At 47.0% G+C, this 21207-nt stretch overlaps 2 protein-coding genes across 3 annotated transcripts; both read left to right on the top strand.

Annotated features, from left to right (window-relative positions):
- The first annotated feature begins 10769 nt into the window (after positions 1-10769).
- Positions 10770-14424, top strand: LOC125514013 (BOI-related E3 ubiquitin-protein ligase 1). Of its 2 annotated transcripts, XM_048679259.2 has the most exons (4): positions 10770-11146; positions 11243-11408; positions 12488-12831; positions 13614-14424. In XM_048679259.2, the coding sequence occupies exons 2-4, from the start codon at positions 11258-11260 to the stop codon at positions 14172-14174; spliced, it is 1056 nt and encodes a 351-aa protein (XP_048535216.1). In that variant the 5' UTR covers positions 10770-11146; positions 11243-11257; the 3' UTR covers positions 14175-14424. The 2 variants fall into 2 exon arrangements, with proteins under 2 accessions (XP_048535216.1, XP_048535214.1); XM_048679257.2 differs by having other exon boundaries at positions 10770-11408.
- A 1764-nt stretch (positions 14425-16188) lies between these two features.
- On the top strand, positions 16189-20965 carry LOC125516262 (putative polygalacturonase At1g80170). Its single transcript, XM_048681742.2, has 2 exons — positions 16189-16825; positions 19583-20965. Exons 1-2 carry the CDS (start codon positions 16397-16399, stop codon positions 20732-20734), a joined length of 1581 nt encoding a protein of 526 aa, XP_048537699.1. The 5' UTR covers positions 16189-16396; the 3' UTR covers positions 20735-20965.
- The last annotated feature ends 242 nt before the right edge of the window (positions 20966-21207 follow it).

Here is a 21207-nt window from a genome sequence, read left to right as displayed (position 1 = left end):
TTTCCTAGTAATCCGTGCCTCTTTTGAGGATGATCAGTAAGGATGTTTTGTTAATCTTGTAGTGCTCTATCCATCCATGTCTTTGTTTGCAATTATGGAGCACCCTAGCTTGAGTCAATCGAGCTCTACTTTTGCTATTTCGTGAATCTGGGCAGATTGTCTACTTGTTAGCGATTTTGCCGAGGATGTTGTAGTTGATCCGTGCATGCTATGTTATTGTTCTTGCCATGTCTAGCTTGCATTTTATGTATTCTTGATGGATGTATGCTTAGTTTGTCATGACTTGCTCCGTAGTGAGTGCATCGAGCTCGTAAACATGCCTACTTGATATCTGTTTCAGCATGTTCCAGTTTTCACTAAGTCTGAGAACTGATTATGTTTTTGCCATGTTCACACGCTTGCAATTGTGTTTTCTGATCCCTTTTGGCTCAAGGTCACTAAGGGACTTTTGTTAAGCTCTTTGAGTAGCTCCATGCCGTACTTTACTTTGCCATGTTCAGGTCCTGTAGCATGTAGTTTTCATGCTCCGAAGAGTGCTATCTGATCTGAAATTCCATACAAGTGTTAATTTCACTAAGTCTGAGTTCTGTTCGTCATATGCATTTTTTGCCATGCTTGTTTGAACCTGTTAATGGATGAATTGGCCGTAGCTCAGTGCTAGACTTTTGTTAAGCATCATGAATGCACCCCTGCCATGTATTTTGTTGTCATATTTGGGTGCTGTAGCTTGTTCATCTCATTGCATTTAGATGGCCACTTGCTGTAAATCGCAGAACGTGGTCATATTTGAATCGCTTGCCATTTCCAAACCGTAACTCCGATTCCGGCGTTCTTTATATCGTTTCCAAGCGATTTCATCTCATCTTTTCAGTGGCACACTTGGATTCCCAAGTTGAGGCCAGGTTCATGCATTCCTTGTCACATCTTGCATATGCATCCCGCATCGCATCCCGCATAGCATACCATGTTTGCATCATATTGTTTGATCCTTGCACGTGGTTGATTGTGTTCCGTTTGCTTGTTTGTCTTGTTTGGGTAGAGCCGGGAGACGAGTTCGCTAACGAGGAGCCCGTTGAGTTTGCTTTCGAGGATCCAGTCAACTCTGACAACTTTGCAGGCAAGATGATCATACCCTCTAAATCACTACTATCTTTGCTTTGCTAGATGCTCGCTCTTTTGCTATGCAAATGCTACGATGCCTACCACTTGCTTTCCAGCCTCCCAACTTGCCATGTCAAACCTCTAGCCCACCATGTCCTAGCAAACCGTTGATTGGCTATGTTACCGCTTTGCTCAGCCCCTCTTATGGCGTTGCTAGTTGCAGGTGAAGATTGGAGGCCGTTCCTTGTTGGAACATTATTCACTTGTTGGGATATCATTATATTGCCATGTTATCTTAATGCATCTATATACTTGGTAAAGGGTGGAAGGCTCGGCCTCTCGCCTAGTGTTTTGTTCCACTCTTGCCGCCCTAGTTTCCGTCATATCGGTGTTATGTTCCCGGATTTTGCGTTCCTTACGCGGTTGGGTTATAATGGGAACCCCTTGATAGTTCGTCTTGATTAAAGCTTTTCCAGCAATGCCCAACCTTGGTTTTACCATTTGCCACCTAGCCTTTTTTTCCTTGGGTTTCCGGAGCCCGAGGGTCATCTTATTTAAACCCCCCCCCCCGGGCCAGTGCTCCTCTGAGTGTTGGTCCAACCTAGAGCCCCTTGCAGCGCCACCTCGGGGAAACTCGAGGGCTGGTTTTAGTTGTATGGATTGCTTATCCGATTGTGCCCTGAGAACGAGATATGTGCAGCTCCTATCGGGATTTGTCGGCACATTCGGGCGGTGTTGCTGGATTTGTTTTAACCTGTCGAAGTGTCTTGAAGAACCGAGATACCGAGTCTGATCGGTACGTCTCGGGAGGAGGTCTATTCCTTCGTTGACCGTGAGAGCTTGTCATGGGCTAAGTTGGGACTCCCCTGCAGGGATTTGAACTTTCGAAAGTCGTGCCCGCGGTTATGGGCAGATGGGAATTTGTTAATGTCCGGTTGTAGATAACTTGAACCTTAACTTAACTAAAATGAATCAACTGAGTGTGTTACCGTGATGGCCTCTTCTCGGCGGAATCCGGAAGTGGACACGGTGTTGGAGTAATGCTTGCGCAGGTTGCTCTCTAGTTTCTCGCTCGTACTTTGCTTCCTCTTCTCGCTCTCTTTTGCGAACATGATAGCCACCATATATGCTAGTCGCTTGCTGCAGCTCCACATATTTTACCTTGCCTTACCTATAAGCTTAAATAGTCTTGATCGCGAGGGTGCGAGATTGCTGAGTCCCTGTGGCTCACAGATTACTATTACACCAGATGCAGGGCCTGATGATTCCACTCCAGGTGACGCGCTTGAGCTCAAGTGGGAGTTCGACGAGGACTCTCAACGATACTATGTTTCTTTCCCTGATGATCAGTAGTGGTGCCCTGTTGGGGGTGATCGGGACCGTGTCGCATGTTGGGTTATCTTTTATTTTGGCGCCGTAGTCGGGCCATGAGTGTTTGAATGATGTAATGTTATTTATGTACTTGGTTGACGTGGCGAGTGTAAGCCAAGTATGTTACCCCCCCTTTATTATCTATATATTACATGGGATGTTGTGAAGATTGCCTAACTTGCGGCATATGCCTTCAATGCGATTATGCCTCTAAGTCGTGCCTCGACACGTGAGAGATATAGTCGCATCGAGGGTGTTACACCAACCAAGTGCCAATAATGCTTATAGAAGACCGCCGGTAGACCATCCATCCCCGGCGCCTTGAGATCACCGATATCATCAAGGGCAGATTTGACCTCCTGTGGGGTGAACTCCGCTGCCAGAAAGTCGTTCATTTGTGGCGTGACTTTAGGGAAAATGTGATCAAGGATATCATTTGCATCATCACCTACCATGGGGGTAAACAGAGAGGTAAAATAGTTAGTAACAAGGTTTTTTATGCCCTCTTCATCCTCCACAACCAATCTATCCTCCCTCCTAAGCTTAAGAATGGCATTCTTCTTCTTCCTCTCCGATGCATAAGCTTGGAAATACTTTGTGTTTCTATCTCCCTTTGTTATCCAATTGACATGAGCACGTTGCCTCCACACAAGGTCCTCCTAATCTTGAAGCCTCTCAAGCTTGAAACTGATCGTTTGTTCTTTCCTCACTTGGCTCTCTGAGATGGGCTCCCTCCTGATCCTCTCTAGTTCTCCTTTCAACTTCTTAATCCTCCTCCGAAGATCCCCAAGTACCTCTCTACTCCAAGTATTCAGCGCCCTGACCACCACCCCCAACTTTTGTCGCACTCCAGGACCCGGTGCCCCCTCCCATGCCTCCCGGACTGTGATGTCACACCCCTCCTCCAAAAGCCAACTGGCCTCAAAGCGAAGCAAGCGCTCCCCCCTAGCATGGCGCTGCACCCGGGGACTCCCATCACATAACAGCACCATAGGGCGATGATTCGAATGGCGTGGATCCTCGTTTACTACTTTGTATGCTGGAAACCGGGCACACCACTCAGGGGTAGCAACAACACGATCCAAACGCTCATGAATATAGCCTTGAACACGATAGTTTTTATTCCGCCAAGTGAAAACATCTCCCTCGAAACCGAGGTCAATCAAATTACAATGGTCGAGAGCATCTTGAAAGTTTTGCATATATTTATGAGCTCGGGGCACACCTCCTTGCTTCTCATGATTAAACAGGACCTTGTTGAAGTCCCCCAAGCATACCCAAGGGAGCTGAATTTGATGATGCAGAGTACGCAATAGGCGCCAAGTTTCCACCTTCCTTTCCATGTGTGATTCTCCGTAGATGCCAGTCAACCTCCATTTAAAACCGTTCTCCTCCTCCACAATTGCATCAATATGCATCCTTCCCATCCACCTAACAGTGAAATTTATTCCTCGCCTCTAAAACAGAGCCAAACCTCCACTCTTCCCTACATTATTCTTCACTTCCATATGATACAAACCTAGCTTATCTCTAAATTTATTCATTCTTCCTCCATCCAACCTTGTTTCTGACAAAAACAAGATATCAGGGTCCTCCTCCTTCTGCAAGTTCAGAAGGCCTCGAACTGTCGGGCCATTCGCCAAACCCCGGCAGTTCCACGCCACAATCTTCATTGGGTTTCACAGGGCTGTCCTGGCAGCCCCGCGTCAGCATGTGGTTTGCCATCCTCAGCCTGTCGCTGAACCTCCACGTCCATAACCTTCTGCTTCTTTGCAGCCTCAACGTCCTCCATCTCTTGGGCTTCCCCCCACTCTTGGTTGGCAAGAGAATCTCTCCACTTCCTCCCGACGCCGACGCATCCCCCCCCGATCGCCCTCTCTCTCCCCTTCATCTTTTTGTAAGTGCCCCCTTCCTGCCATCCATCCTCCCACCACCTTTAGGTAGCTGTACTGAGGCCATAGCAGTTGCATTTGGGCTCAGGCAAACCCCTCCAGCGGTACTTTGCATGTCTTCACGTTGCATGGCCTCGGTTGGCCCGCTCAACCCCATGTTATTCTTGCCATCCCTACCAGCTCCTTGCCCCGCCTCCCTTTCTCCCTCTGAAACCCTCTTCTCATCTTCTGCATATGTCAACCTTTTGGCTGCTCCTCCTCTTCCCCCTGTGTCCAACTTTTTGAGTGGGCTGGTAACCTCTTGGACCCTCTCCTCTTCTGCAATCTCCCCCCAACTCTTGTTATTTTTCCTCCAAGAGGGGGCATCACTGCCAGAGTAGGCTCTCCTCTCCCAAGCACCGCTATTCTTGATTCCCAGACTCCGCCCACTCGCCCCCGCTCTGCTCTCACCCCATTTGCTTCGAGTATCACCACCAGCCTTACGTGGGAGGAAAGCCCGCAGCCAGGGTCCAAACTGTCGCTGCTCCCCCCTTTTCAGCTTTAGACCACACGATTTATCAGTGTGCCCAATGATTCCGCACACATAACTGAAGTCTGGCAGATATTCATACTCAAACGGGCACCAATTCTTCTCTTCATCTACCTCCCTTGCCGGCTCCACCACCATCGCCTTACCATTGTTATCCTTCGCTTCTTCCTCATCCAGTATAAACCCTCTCATCAAAGGAGCCTTGATATTCATCCGAACCTTTACCCTCAGGAACTTGCCAACCGCCCTGCCATCCGCCTGTGCATCCACTTCCAAGACTTCACCTATCTCTGCCCCAATTGCCTCCCCTGCCTCCCTACACATCATTCCTAGCGGAAGGCACAAAACCCTAACCCAGATTGGGATGGAGTCAAACGCATAATCCTCCGGACGCTTACTTGCTACGAAATCCTCAAAGACGAGTAAATCATTTCCAAATTCCCAAGGTCCTCCTTCGAGCGCCATCCGTTTCCCCGACTCCTGTCCAAAGGTAAACATATAGATGTTCTCTCCAACCTCCTTGCACTCCAAACCCCTAATCGGGCACCGGATCCGGCCAGGGTTTCAGCCAATGCCTCCGCAAACATCAATTTCTCAGAGAGAAGTTTGGCCGGTGCCTGCGGCTCCACCACACCTGCCTTGCCCGATCCAGCCCAGCCGATCTTGATGCGCTTCTTCTCCTTGTCCGACAGCTTCAGATTCTGTAGCAGGCCTTCTACCTTCTCCATGGCCCCTTACACCAGGCCTACCGACGCGGAAAAACCAATCTAGGGGACACAGGTGGTGTACGATCACGAGCCCTAGATCCCGTGAAAGGCTTTTGGTGGATGGGTTGGGCAAGATGAGACGAGAGGGCCACAGGCACCCAGGCGAAGGAAGAGATCTCCCCAAGGACACCCCAGAGTGGGCACCGGCAGCGAGGGAACAAACGGGAGCAGCGACCGAGGGAAAACCCTAGATCACCTTACGAGTCGCCAGACAACGGGAACCAACCGTCACCCGAGGGACGGACCCATGGCGTATATGCGTACTGGAGGGAGGGCCAATTTCTGCTCGTTTTGTTGATTGGCAAGGGTGCGCTGAACGTGGGCCGAGACTGCATGCTGGAGTAGGGAAAGGAGCTGCCGCCATCGTCTTTGGCGGCATGGCCCACATGCTAATCTCCATTCTGTTGCGAATCGCTGCAGAGGTGGAAAACCTGTTACATGCAAGCTGCCGCCGTCGGTTGTGATGGCAGGTGCCACGTGTCGTCTGCCGGACGTGCCACCACAGTGTACGTGGTCTTTTTGTCAATACGATTTGGGTGTGGTCTTTTCTGGCAATATGAATGTATAAGTGGTCTTATCTGGCAAAAAATCTTTTCCCTCATGCATACCTCCTCGCTAGGAAGGTCTCAAGATACCATATCTCAATTCTCTCTACATCCCTACTACTACTTAACAGGACTTGGTACCGAAAGTACCTTTCTACACATGAGCTCATATGCTCTGGTGTGAACAGTAAAATAAATAAAATAGAAAAACATCTCAAAAAATTATGAAATTTTTTATGGCATACTTTAAGAAATGTCTGTTGTGCATGCACAATTTCATCACAAAATCACAAATTGATGGAAGTCGTGAAAAAAAAATCAGAGCTCCAAAATGCGTTTGAAAGTAACATTTTCAGAGCATCAATTTTGGTTTTTTACCATGCCTCCCACCAATGTCATTTCGTGATGAAATTTTGCATGCACAACAAACATTTCTTAAAGTATGCCACAAAAAAAATTCAGAACCTTTTGAAATGTTTTCTATTTTATTTATTCTACTATTCACAACAGGAGCATATGAGCTCAGGTGTAGAAACTCCACGTCCACTTGGTACATTCTTCTCATCTCATCACCTTTACTCTAAGTTGGCCTTTTCCTCTACATGCGCCCCCTCCTTGGTTTGGGATAATATAAATTAAATTGGTACTTTCCTTTCCTTATCTTACTGGAAACCATGTTCTGCATTGACTCAATTAAATCCAACCAAAATCATGTTTTGCATTAACTCAATGAAATTAAATCAAATCTTACCAAAACACCAACTAAATCAAAACTTTACTTGCCCTCCCCAACTACCCAAATCATATCATATCATATCAACACCTCAACTAAATTAAAATTTGCCTTGCCTTCCCCTGCACGTACTCAAATCAAATCTTAACAAAAATCTAGAATATAGTGGGTGTAAGGTATATGTCCGCCACGATCAGTGTTGAATCATTAGAATATGCATGCCCCCGTTGCAATGCAGGGGCAATTAACTAGTGTATTAGAAATGTTCAATGTGCATTTAGAAAAATGTTCATCGGGTATTCAAAAATATTTCGTGTGCATTTAAAAAATATTGATCAAGAATTTATAAGTATTTGTCATGTTATTCAAAAATGTATGTTGGGTGTTAAAAATGTTTATCGGGCATTAAAAAATTTCATCGAGTATTTAAAAAATGTGCATTAAAAATTTCCGTTATATATTAACAAAATTTTCAGTATATATTTTAAAAATCATCATATATTAAAGATATATCCATCATGTATTTTATAAGGATTCCTTGTGTAATTGAAAAATGTTCATGTATGCCAAATGAATGTTCGTGGGTAAAAAATAGTAACCATGTATTTTTTTTAATGTTCAATATGTCAAAAGTAAAGTGAGAAAATAGGAAAAAAGGAAAAGAAAGAAACCAATAAAAAGGAGAAGGAAAATTAAAAGAGGAGAGATGAGAAAACAACGGAAAGGGGAAAATCATCCAAATGTGAAATTTTTATGAAATAACTCCCAGATCTATTATAAAGATTCACACCCTAAATATAACAAAAACTACAATGAGAAATTTGCACCATCGATGACCATTGCCACAACCTGGACAAGCAGCCGACACGCCACTGTCACCGCTCCCATACCAAAGCCAGCTTGACATTGCCGGTTACAGTCGGGAAGTCTTCTTGCACGTGCCCCTAAAGACCAGCGCCCTTGAGCCGCAATCGTTGTCATTAAACCCTTGAAACGATCTGAAGCGGGTGACATCAAATCTTGCTTGTGCGCACACACGGCGAGAATCCTAACCTCATTGTCCCAATGAGACGGCATGTATTTATGCCGGAGCTCCGTCGACTTGATCTCGATGGAGAAACTCAAGGATGATCAGAGCCCGGAAGATTGGGTTGAAGATGCAGAGTCGCCATCTGCCCTGAACACCGCCTTGCGAGGAAAAACATCCCTAACCTAAACTACTAGCCGAAGGCAAGGCATCGGGACCCCCCTCCCCGCCGCCGGCAGTGAGCCGCAAATAGAGGGGAGGTGGATCCACAGACTTGCCTGACGAAGTTTCAAGGGGATGAGTGCCCTAGCCGCCATAGTCGCGAGAGGGAAAGAGAAACCCTGATTTATATAATGTAACCAATACATTTACTATTTATATAATGTCCAGGGATCGTTGCTTCGTCACCTGAGCAAACAAGTGCAAGCTAACTTAGGCGTTAAAACCAAATAAAAATGAATAAAGAAACCAAAAAAAGGATGAAAAAAGAAAAAATGGAGAAAAAAACTACAACCAAAGAAAAGACTGATGCAGAGCCGCTCCTCAACGCGTCCCTTACTGGGACGGCCCACAAAGCAGCGCCGGGCGCAAAAGGTGAGACATATTAGGAATTATTTTGCCTTTGTCTTAAAAATATAATTGGTTTGCCTCAAAAATATATTAGTAATTGGTACGGGCAACATATAGCTCTGACGCTCCATTCTCGAATATAACCTCGGTAATGGCTTGTTCGGTTAATCCCCACCACGAGGGGGGATTGGAGAGGATTGGGTATTAAGGTGAATTTTGACTTGTTGAAAATTTAATCCCTTCCAATCCCGTTCAACCCCCTTGAATTTCCTTGGAACCGAACTAGTCCTAAAGCAGTTTGTATTTTTTTAAGAAACACCTGTAATTTTATTTGTATTCATAACAATTACAGGTACGTTGATTTAGAACTAAGATCCAAAAAAATACAAAGTAATTTCTATGACTAAGAATTACAATGAAATTTCTTGTAAACACTTTCTTCACGATGTCAACCTCCTCGAAGAAATACTCCAAAGACTTCGGTAAAAAAGTTGCAATTGGACTGGAACAACGGTGTTGTCACTCTTTCACCCACACGAACATTACTAATAAAGTTTTTTGAAAGCGCCTTGAGTCGCCATCCAAAAAGATGAGAAGCCTTGATCGATGAACGTACTTGGACCGGGGATGATCCCCAAATATAAGCTGTCAAATCACTATATCTTCATCATGTTGTTAATAAAAGATTTCACCTCATAAAGAATCAGACCAACAAAAAAGGCTTGACGCAACAACATAAAATCATCAGATATATGAGGACAGAAAACTCTCTAACCTCATGGCACCGTAAAAAAAATGAGAGTTAATTTATTCTCACAAAACTATGATGATTAGTAGACGACGACGACAACAACAACAACAACAACAACAACAACAACAACAACAACAACAACAACAACAACAACAACAACAACAACAACAACAAAGCCTTTAGTCCCAGACAAGTTGGGATAGGCTAGAGATGAAACCCATAAAATCTCGCAACCAACTCATGGCTCTGGCACATGGATAGCAAGCTTCCACGCACCCCTGTCCATAGCTAGCTCTTTGGTGATACTCCAATCCTTCAGATCTCTCTTAACGGACTCCTCCCATGTCAAATTCGGTCTACCCCGCCCTCTTTTGACATTCTCCGCACGCTTTAGCCGTCCGCTATGCACCGGAGCTTCTGGGGGCCTGCGCTGAATATGCCCAAACCATCTCAGACGATGTTGGACAAGCTTCTCTTCAATTGGTGCTACCCCAACTCTATCTCGTATATCATCATTCCGGACTCGATCCTTCCTCGTGTGGCCACACATCCATCTCAACATACGGATCTCCGCCACACCTAACTGTTGAACATGTCGCCTTTTAGTCGGCCAACACTCAGCGCCATACAACATTGCGGGTCGAACCATCGTCCTGTAGAACTTGCCTTTTAGCTTTTATGGCACTCTCTTGTCACAGAGAATGCCAGAAGCTTGGCGCCACTTCATCCATCCGGCTTTGATTCGATGGTTCACATCTTCATCAATATCCCCATCCTCCTACAGCATTGACCCCAAATACCGAAAGGTGTCCTTCTGAGGTACCACCTGGCCATCAAGGCTAACCTCCTCCTCACACCTAGTAGTACCGAAACCGCACATCATGTACTCGGTTTTAGTTCTACTAAGCCTAAACCCTTTCGATTCCAAGGTTTGTCTTCATAACTCTAACTTCCTATTTACCCCCGTCCGACTATCGTCAACTAGCACCACATCATCCGCAAAGAGCATATACCATGGGATATCTCCTTGTATATCCCTTGTGACCTCATCCATCACCAATGCAAAAAGATAAGGGCTCAAAGCTGACCCCTGATGCAGTCCTATCTTAATCGGGAAGTCATCAGTGTCGACATCACTTGTTTGAACACTTGTCACAACATTATCGTACATGTCCTTGATGAGGGTAATGTACTTTGCTGGGACTTTGTGTTTCTCCAAGGCCCATCACATGATCAGTAGACGATGACGAAAAACATAAAGGTCTTGAAGATCCGAGGTCGCTCCACGTCTCAGCGCCAAAATCACAGCCGAAGGCGAGAGTACCTAAATTTCTCAGATGGCAGCAGCAGCGGGCCGTATATTGAACTAAATATTTGACAGAAGGGCCTGCGTAATCCCACCGGGCCACGCCAGGCCCAATAACAGGCAGTGAGGTGGTCTGTCCACCACACCCCTTCTCTTCTTCCTCCTCCCCTTCCCATTTTCGCCCCTTAATAAACCGATCAAAAATAAAACAGAATCCACCAAATAAATCGCGGAGTTCCCAACGCTCTCCGCCCTCTCTCGCCCGCATTCCCCAATCCAATCCGCGGCGGCATCGGCGGCGACGCCACCACCACCGGGAAGCTCCGCCCCTTCTCCGTCTCCGTTCCCGTCCCCTCCCCTCCCCTCCACACGCGCCCGAATCGCGCCGCAGATTTCGCCGCCCCCCGCGCCTCCCCCGATTTCGGCGGAACAGCCGCTAGGGTTTCGATTCGCCTCGGGATCGGGTTCGGGCCCTGATCGGAGGCCGCCTTCGTCGTCCGGGGGTACAATCCGCCGCCCCCCCCTGCTTCCTGGCACGGCAGGAACCATTTCCGGTAATGTTTCCGTTTGAATCCCCTTCTCGTTTCCCTTCCGATTTCTCGATCGTGGTGAGAACCGCGTATCTCTCAGACTCGCTGCGGTATTTGCAGGGGAAGGATACGGCGATGGAGGGGCACGTGTTCGGAGGCGGCAACTGGGGCTCGTCGCCCTACCCTGGCCCCAACGCCAACATCAACGCCAGCGTCAACGAGAACCAGTTCATGTTCGATGCCAAGGCCGCGCCGCAGCAGCTTCAGCTCTTCGGGAGCAGCGCGGGTAATATGATGGTTCCCTTCCCCTGTTATAGAGTTCAGTGTTGAGCCATTATGCAAGAGCCATTATGCAGTTATATGCTGATGTTGGGCAGATGTTGTGTGGTGAATTTGACCCTACCCACTGGTGCTTGTTGATTGCCTCTGCTGTAATTAAGTCTTGTTTGTAGCACAACCTAGCCACCTTTTGGACAGTAATATTGCATATTATATATTAAGAACATTATCCCATGCTTCCCTGAATCCTAGTTCTATGTTAGCATTGAACTGGTTGTGCATTGGCCAACTCATTTTCATTGACGAAAACAAGGCATTTCCCCCAATCAGATGGTCTTCTGACTGGGACCTTTAGGTTAGTTATAGAGGTGGTAAACCTTGTGTGCAGAACTCAATTGTGTGCTCCGAGGATGAATACGATGATGCATACATGCAAGGTTTCTTAAACCTGCTCATTAACATTCACATTTCTATGGTATTACCATCAGGCTGCACATCACATTGCAAGATTGTAGCCTCTATATGTTTATTAGTGACTTACCTAGCATATATGTATTATGAGATATTGGTCAATCATTATTTAGTGATAATCTCCTTCCATCATTTTCTCTTGCCCTCCCATTTCGCTCTCTACTCAGTGTATTTCTATCAGCGAGTAATGTGTGTAACACAAATATTAAACTATTATTTATTGCATTTTTGGGGCTGATTCTCCTTTTGCAATGCCCTAATGCCTCGTACAATGCCTAGCAGAGCATTGTTTTCCTCTGATGAGTTTATGGTGGGTTTCATTTCGAGTTTTGATAATTTTAGCAACAAAGACACACTTCTTGCTGCCATCCTTGTCGTAGATGTATTGGTTACATATCTATGTGTGCTTGATAATGCTTGCTTCGACGTTTTATGCCCTCGTAGCTCGAGTTTTTTTTTATATCCACGAATAAACCTACCGATTAACATCTCTAGCTCTAACAGGAGTAGCTCGATGCACTTTACCTTTCACCACAGCACTAAACATTTCATGTTGCTGTCTTATTCTCAAACAAATGCTTGCTGTTCATCTAATTATCAATGCATTTACTGCAGTTGGCACCAGTGGATATTATAACTACAATGGAAATGGCAACCCATATGTTATGAACCAACCAAGAAAGACAAGCAATTGTGCAGCGGATGAAAAGAAGCTCAAGCTTCAGATGTCCTTGAACAACTTTCATGCAGGAGATGCCGACCGGTTGGCATGTACTGGTAATTCAAGTGTTGTGTCTACTGGGCTGAAACTGTCCTACGAGGATAATGAGCATAATTCTTCCTTCACGTCTGGTAGTGGAAGCATGTCTTCTTTGACTTCCACGACGCCTTTTGGTCATGATATTATGACTGAAATGGAGAAAGGAAACAAAGAGATTGACTATTATTTGAGAAGCCAGGTAAATATTTATCCTAATTTAGCTATCAACCAAATTTGAGCTCTCGTTGTTGCCTAGATAGCAATGGTGATATTTGCTGTTAGGACTTGCTTGTGTTCATCATGGAAGCACTATGCAGTGCAGTAGTGTGGAATGTCGAGTTATCCAAATATGATTCTGTAGTTTCTGGTGGCATCACTATGTACCACTTCCTAACCATGGAAATGGTTGTTCTTCGCACTTCCTGATTGCCAAATATAAAGTATATTGACATATTTCAGACTTTACAGTCATCCTACTTTTGTTATATTTGTCCATATAGAAATTCAGTACTCCCTCCGTTCCATAATGTAGTGCCTATAGATTTTTACAAAAGTCAAACATTACAAACTTTGACCATGTTTATAGAGAAAAGTAGATAAATCTAGAATACCAAATGCGCATGATTGAATACATCGTGAGTTATATTTTCAGAATATACATGTTTGGTATTGTAGATGTACATAGTTTTCTCTATACACTTGGTCAAAGTTGGCAAAGTTTGACTTTCACAAAAATCTATAGGCACTACATTGTGGAATGGAGGGAGTATCTGTTAATCTTAACTGTCTAGGGTGTGATTGCAAGAATATGGAAGATAATTTGCTGGTTCCTTATTGTAATAGTATATGCAGTCCTTAGTGATCCCGGTGTCATAGGCTCTGGTAGCTAACACATCATTTGGTTCTGATTGTTGAAACTTGAAAGTAAATAAAATGAGTCAGAGATTTCTGGTGTTTATGTTGTGTGCCTCTTTCCCACAGGTGGAACAACTCAGTAGGCGTGTGAAAGAGATGAAGCAAAGGCAGATGGTTTCTCTCGTGTCTACTCTCGAAAGAGGGGTAGGAAAGAAGCTGAGGGAGAAGGAGCTCGAGGTGGAGGCCATGAACAAAAAAAGCCAGGAGCTGAATGAACAGATCCGACAGGTGGCCATCCAGGTCCAGTCATGGCAGTCAGCCGCGCTCTACAACGAATCTGTTGCCAGCACCCTGAAGACCCAGCTCATGAAAGTGGTGGCGGACCACGCCAACCGCACCAGGGAAGGTTGCGGCGACAGCGAAGTGGAGAGCGGCACTGTGCCCGGCCAGAAGAACATCAACACTGTCCCCGGAGGCTTCTTCAAGTCGAGCCTCCTCCCTGGAGTCAAGAGCGGCGTAGCCGGCAGTGGGCTTGCAGCCTGCAAGTGGTGCGGAGCGAAGGAGGCGGCAGTGCTGGTGATGCCTTGCCGCCACCTGTGCCTGTGCGCCGACTGCGATAGGGTCACAGATGCATGCCCTGTCTGTCAGTACCCCAAGAGCGGTAGCGTTGAGATCAACATGTCCTAGCATCAATCCTGTGTGTTTCGAATTGGACAGTGGTGTTATGACTCCGGTACATATAGTCAATCCGCCCCTCTCCCTCCATGATTCTGCCTTTGGTTTGCACCTAGCAAGCTGTAGTCCTAAAGTTTTGGTGGTGGACATAGATAGTTGGTCCGGTCTGGAACGATCAAAATTTTCCTGGACCCAGCGAGAGATGAGCAGATTGTTGCGAAATTCCTTCGTTCCAAACGTACTCCAGACCATCTCGACGGAGGTAATAACCAGCCTGCCAACATTGTGGCGGCGACATCATCATGTTTCACAGGACAGTTTTGGAAGATAATGATCGTATCGCCGAATACATCTCTTCTTGATGCAGAAACAAAAGAAAGGAGCCAAATGTGAGCAGAGGCACCATGTAATCCATGATGAGGGCCGCAGTCCGTTACAGGAGAAACAAAAACATGAGCAGCAAAAGGCCAGCAGGCACGCACACGCAACGCAACGTGCTGCTGCTGCTGGGTTTGCCAACGCCCAACGCAACGGACGAGTGCGTCTCAAGGCATCTTTCCCTGATCAGGCCACCATGGCACCGCCGGTGCGTGGGCTGCAAAACCAAACGGTGCCGGTGCGGCTCATGATTGCCGCCCGGGTCTATCTTTGGGTAAAGTTTCGTCCCTGCATGTGATGGATCATCCAAATGCAGCGTCTTATAAAAGGGCCAATCGAAGAACGGTTTTACTATTTTGTCATGATTCAGGGTGAATCTTCCCCCTCTGATCGAAAATAAGATCGATGATCCAAATGCAGTGTCTTCTAAAAGGGCAAATCGAAGAACGGTTTTTCTATTTTGTCATGATTCAGGGTGAATCTCACCCCTCTGATCGAAAATAAGATTTGATCATCCAAATGCAGCGTCTTATAAAAGGGCCAATCGAAGAACGGTTTTACTATTTTGTCGTGATTCAGGGTGAGCCTCGCCCCTCTGGTCGAAAATAAGGTCGTCCGGGATCGGAATGCAAATTTGCGGATCAGGGAGCCCCCGGAGGTTTTTCATTGCCACTTGGCATCTCCTCTCGACTGATTTTTTTTTATTGAAAGAGAAGAAGAGAAAAAGATTTGGAAAACAAAATGGGATGGATAACTGTCATCTTTGTCCGCTATTCCTTGCAATCATTTGGTCGGCTCTTGGAAGGATTGGAGTGGACTGCAAATGGGGCGGGAGACGCTACCAGGCTTGATTGCGAGAATCCAATCGTGGAGCTACATCATCGACCGCTAATCATGAAATGTTGGTGCTATGCAGCCAGGTGGCCGTGGTTAATGAGAGCCATCTGCGTAGAGTCTCTAAAATCCTACGATTATGATTTTACTATCATGCTTTTCGAATGCTACTCATAAGCGAGCCATGTGATTATTCTAATATGTACATGTGACTGTGAGGCGATGAAGATTTTCAAATCAAATTTGACAGACTTCAAAAGAGCCTATAGGAAAAAAAAATACACGTTGGTCGCTCTACCACAAATCGAACAACACACACACACACACACAATATTATTTATTTATTTTTTGCGGGGAGCACACAATAATCTTAAGAAAATTATAAACTATCAACGTTAAACTTCCAAACCTGCTATGGTATCACTTTGATACATGAGGAGTGCAAGAATGATTGATTAAGCATGTCGTAAGCTATCAACGTTAATGTAAAGACAATCCAAAAAGGTCCCCTAATCCTCTCCAAAAGAGGGCCATGGATGGATCCATCTAGTAGTTCTCGCAAGAAATAGTTAGTTATGACTTGTCCTCCTCTCACGATTGGAACTACAACTTAGCTAATCAACCTTTGAGCCAATGATAACCTCTTCCTTGACGTGTGTAGCATTGTTTAATCACTTCACGGTAGGAGCATGCCCATGAAATGTACTAGTACAAGAAGGATGGATATATACATGCATAGTGGGCCACCTTTTGCAGGGGATGAGTAAAGCATAAACCACACCTCGCCCTGTCTCACACCGCTATCATTCACTTGCACTTCAAGTCCAGAGGAGAAACGACCATCGATCACACCACGCCTCCTCCCTCTCCTCATGCTTTGCTCCTCCCACTATAAATTGTCGCAGGTACGAACCCTTGTAAGCCAAGCCAAGGCGCGCACACACGCACGCATGTGCACGATCTTTAGCTGCCCCTAGCTTGCGCCATTAGAGCGCGCGGCTCGATCGACCGTGTAGGTCGAAATGGGGCGAGGGAGAAGGAGTGGCATGAGGGCAGTGCCGTTGTTCTTGGTGCTGGTGCTGGTGCTGGTGTTGGTGTTCATGGCCATGGCGAGGGTGGCTGCGGCCGAGGGAAGCGACGTTGCCGATGGTGTCGATGCCGGCGAGGACGAGGCTTTTGAGAAGAGGTTCTTGAAGCTGTGGACGGACGGAGGCGGCGGGGACGAGGAAGACCGCCTCAGATGGTACGGTGATGACGACGATGATTATGGTGATATCTACGACGACGAAAAGGTCGAAGAGATGGTGGAGGAGGAGGAGGAGGGGGAAGATGGCATTATGCTGGGGGTGACGAGATGCCCGAATCCGAACAAGAAGAAGAAGACGAAGAGGAACGTCGTGAAGGTCGACAGCTACGGCGCGGTGGGCGACGGCTGCGCCGACGACACAGAGGTATGCATGCTCCTCTCTCTTGCGTACTTGCGCATTATTCGACCGACGTGCAGAATAATTGTTCATGCCAACGTCGTGACACGCACGCACGGTCGTTCCTAATCCCATCGTCCATGGCGTGACGATAAGAACTGCTATCCTTAGCAGCAGGTGCATGGGAATGGTGAGAAACCGCCGGCAAGAAACTGCAGAGGCGTTTCCTGACGATCGAGCTCACCTTTTCTTTTTCTAATCGAAAAGTTCAGTTAGGTTAAAATAATTTCATAATTTTATGGTGTTGGCTGTTTCACAAGAGAACGGATTAGTCAACTTGCAACCCACATCCACGTTTAATTAATCACCAACAGGCCAATTTTTTTTTATAGCTAGCTAAGATGCATTGCAATCTTTGTTGGCTTACAAGTTTTCTGTAAAATATACTGTATATAGCTACCAAATCACTGTATACATCACTCGGACTCTGCTTGATGCCGCAAGAAAAGCATGCACATGCGTATGCGTATCCATGCCTTACAAATGCGGCTATGATGATTGCCACACTTTCCCTGTGTTCTTGGATTGATCGGTGAGCTGACCTGTTCAGAGTAATCATAGAAAGAGATAAAGGGATTTGATAGCGATGGCGGTTGCTTAGCTTAACTGACTCATCGATCATTCAATCACCATCCACCACATGGCGGCGTGCAGATCTCGTTGAGAGATTCAACCTTTTAAGGAACCAAAATATGATTTGCGTGCACGCGTGCCTCTGCATATTTAACTTGTACTGCTACTTAATATTTCAATTTTTATATTTTAACAAAGCCACGGCTTTGCCCATTTCATTGTTAATCGTATTTATTGGCAAAGAGGAAAAGAAATGAAACAAGCTTACTCAAAGGAACATTCAATGCAAGGAGATGAGAACTATACATGTTATATTTCATTTTCTTTAATTTTTTGTAAAAGGCCACCAGATCCCTTAACCAAACTCCATCATTACAAATCACCCTGGAAAACAAACAAACAATAAATTATATCTAGGCCCTTGGGGAGCGGAGCACCTTCTACCTCCGAAAGGATCTGATGGCGCGCCGCTGCTGGAGCGGGTCCGACCTTGTTGTTTGCCGGCTAGGAGTCGTCGAGGCTAGCGTCCAAGCAGACCAGCGCCCTGAAGGTGAAGCTGGCATTAGAGCGGTGAAGGATCCGGCCGCCAACTACCCGCCTATAGTGCTGCCCAAAATGATGCTCATCAACTCGAAAAGTTGACATTGAAGCAAGGCCCGAGCCAGAGAGCAAATACCCTAGATGTTGCCGCCACCACTGGCACGTCGCTAGCAACACCAAGGCACACCAAAACATTGTTCTCAAGGGTGCACTCGAAGACAAAGCTGACATACCCCTTGACCTCACGTCTTAATGCATCACCGAGAGCTAGAGATGGAGCTAGAACTGGGGAGTTCTTATTCAAACCACCGTCGCCTCCATCCATCGGAGGAGACACAAACCTAACCATAACTACGTAACAAGGTACTCAAAATTGTGATTTTGAATCAGATCAGAGCTCCGATGATAGGATTGCAAATCGTAGAATCTTAACTATCAGGACCCCCCCCCCCCCCCAAACCAACCAGAATCATTGATTAAGACTAGTATGAATAGTAATAGTGATTTTTGTGGTTGCTAAAATGGTGCTTTTTGCCAGATTGGCCCTTCCCAACAAGGTTTGACAATACCACCCCTCCCTCCTCATTTGATTTTGCTGGCTCTGCCACTGGATTATACTAACCAAAATCGTAGAATCATAGGGGTTAGAATCATAGAATCTTGTTAACTACTGAAAAACACGAGATGAGGTATACCTAGTCGAGCAGATGAGCATAAACTTGATATCAAAAGACGGGGTTGAAGTTCATTACGTTTCAAGGACTGGTGCCTATGGAATAAATACAAAATCCATTGCATCTCCATCAGGTTTAGCTCAATTGCCTTCTAAGATTTAAACGAAAACATTCTTTTAGTACATCAATAAACTTGGTAAGTCTGATCAAGACCTGCATTACACCGATCTTTCATGTCTCGCTGGTCCCATCTCCGTCCCCTCCGAGCCACAACTCCTCTTCCTCCCCCGGGATCTTGTACCCGCAGACCGGAAAGACACAGTTCACGCTGAGCAGCCTGAAGAGGCATCACTCATGGAAGGAGTGCGCGCAGGGCATGGTCCGGAGCTTGTCCCCGTCCTCGAAGTCGCCGAGGCAGACGGGGCAGTACTCAAGTGTGATTTTGGTTCTTTGGTCAAAATGAAAACTACTTCCTCCGTTCCATAATATAAGAACGTTTTTGACATTAGGGAGTAAAATCCAGTGATTTTGGTCATAGCTGGAAAATTTCCAAAACTTGAATCCAAAAATATACTCCCTGTTAGCTTCAAAAGAAAAAGCTCACTGCAACATCTTCGCTTATCTCATTGAATAACAAGCCTCTTCAGAAATGAACATGCAGGTGGAACCGTGGAAGAACTACATGTTCTACTAATACAGAAGAAACCAGATATCAAATTCGAGTTCTCAAACACCTAATCGAAGAAAATGATGATTTATGAACCCACTCCCACGCTTCATGTTTCCGGTTTTTATTTCTCTATAGAAAATAACGCACGAGAAGTCGAGAAGTGTACGATTCATATGTTCTTACTTCCATGGTTTAATTAATTAATTCAGTAACAGAATGAAGTGAAATGTTGAGTTAGCTGATGCTTGATGAATTAAATCTCACCAGGCATTCGCAAAGGCGTGGGAGAAGGCGTGCTCGCTCAAGGACGCGGTGCTGGTGGTGCCCAAAGGCCGGCGCTACAAGATCGGCCCGAGCCGGTTCATGGGCCCGTGCAAGGAGAGGCTGGTGGTGCTGATCCACGGCACCATCGTGGCGCCGGAGGAGCCGTCGCAGTGGGACCCCAGGAGCCCGCGTCTGTGGCTCCTCTTCGGCGGGCTCGTCGGCGCGCGCATCCAAGGCGGGGGCGTCATCGACGGCTCCGGCTCCAAATGGTGGGCCAACTCCTGCAAGATCGACCGGTCCAAGCCGTGCAAGGGCGCGCCGACGGCGGTGACCATCGACTCGTGCCGGGGCGTGCGGGTGCGCGGCCTGACCGTCCAGAACGCGCAGCAGATGCACCTGACGGTGTCGCGGTCGCGCGGGGTGCGGCTGGACGGCATGGCCATCCAGGCGCCGGGGGACAGCCCCAACACCGACGGCATCCACGTGGCGGAGTCCACGGCGGTGACCATCACCGGCGCCCGCATCGGCACCGGCGACGACTGCGTGTCCATCTCCAACGCCAGCTTCGCGGTGAAGATGAAGGGCATCGTGTGCGACCCGGGCCACGGCATCAGCATCGGCAGCCTGGGGCGGGGCGGCTCCTACGCCGCCGTGGAGGGGGTGACCCTCGACGACGCCCGCATCTCCCGCGCCCAGAACGGCGTCCGGATCAAGACCTGGCAGGGCGGCGCCGGGTACGTGCGCAACGTGCGCTTCTCCAACGTGCTGGTGGAGGCCGTCGACCACCCCATCATCATCGACCAGTTCTACTGCGACGCCAGGACGCCGTGCGCCAACCAGACCAGCAACGTGGCCGTCAGCAACGTCGCGTACCGGAACATCTCCGGCACGGCCACGCGGGACGAGGCCATCAAGTTCGCCTGCAGCGACGCCGTGCCCTGCAGCGACATCGTGCTCAGCAACATCAACCTGCTCGGCGACGACGGCGCCGAGGTGCAGGCCGTGTGCAACTGCGCCATGGGGCTGGGCTACGACCCCGTCCGCCCCGCCGTCGACTGCCTCAGGAACAACGCGTGCGGCGGCGGCGGCGGAGGGCAGAAGTTGGGCGCGGAGGAGCCGTCGACGACGGACGCGCCGCTGCACACCGAGCTGTGAAAATCATGCATGGGATTTGGCACGTACGGATGTGTTAAACCTACGTGTCGGACATGCCCTTGAATTTTCACCAAGCTGTCACGATGCTGCAATTATTAATTAACTAGGTTTTTTTGTTTGTGTGCATCTATCGTCTGATGTATCGACAAAGAAATTAAGATGCACGATGTTACATGCATGTCCATGAAGAAAGAACTGCTTATCTATTACAGACGAGTGTGTTTTGCTAAAGCACATCTAGTATCAATTTTTTGAGGATTAAGAAAAAGTGTGTATACCTCTTTTTTAAGGAACTGGCAGGAGACGCAGGAGAGGAACTGTAATGTTTGCTGCGACGCACTTGGAAGAATTCTTCACCGTAGCAATGCATGTGCATTATGACATGCTGGAGATGTCTCGAGATATTATTTTTTCTCCATTAAAGAGATCAATTTTATTGGAGATGACATACTGGAAATTAGCTTGTCCGATAA

This window comes from Triticum urartu, chromosome 6A (genome assembly GCF_056163025.1).
Source record: "Triticum urartu cultivar PI428250 chromosome 6A, HENAU_Tu73, whole genome shotgun sequence".
Classification (NCBI taxonomy): Eukaryota; Viridiplantae; Streptophyta; class Magnoliopsida; order Poales; family Poaceae; genus Triticum; species Triticum urartu.
The sequence above is the reverse complement of the archived record's forward strand: the minus strand, read 5'-3'. Positions and strand labels throughout refer to the sequence as shown.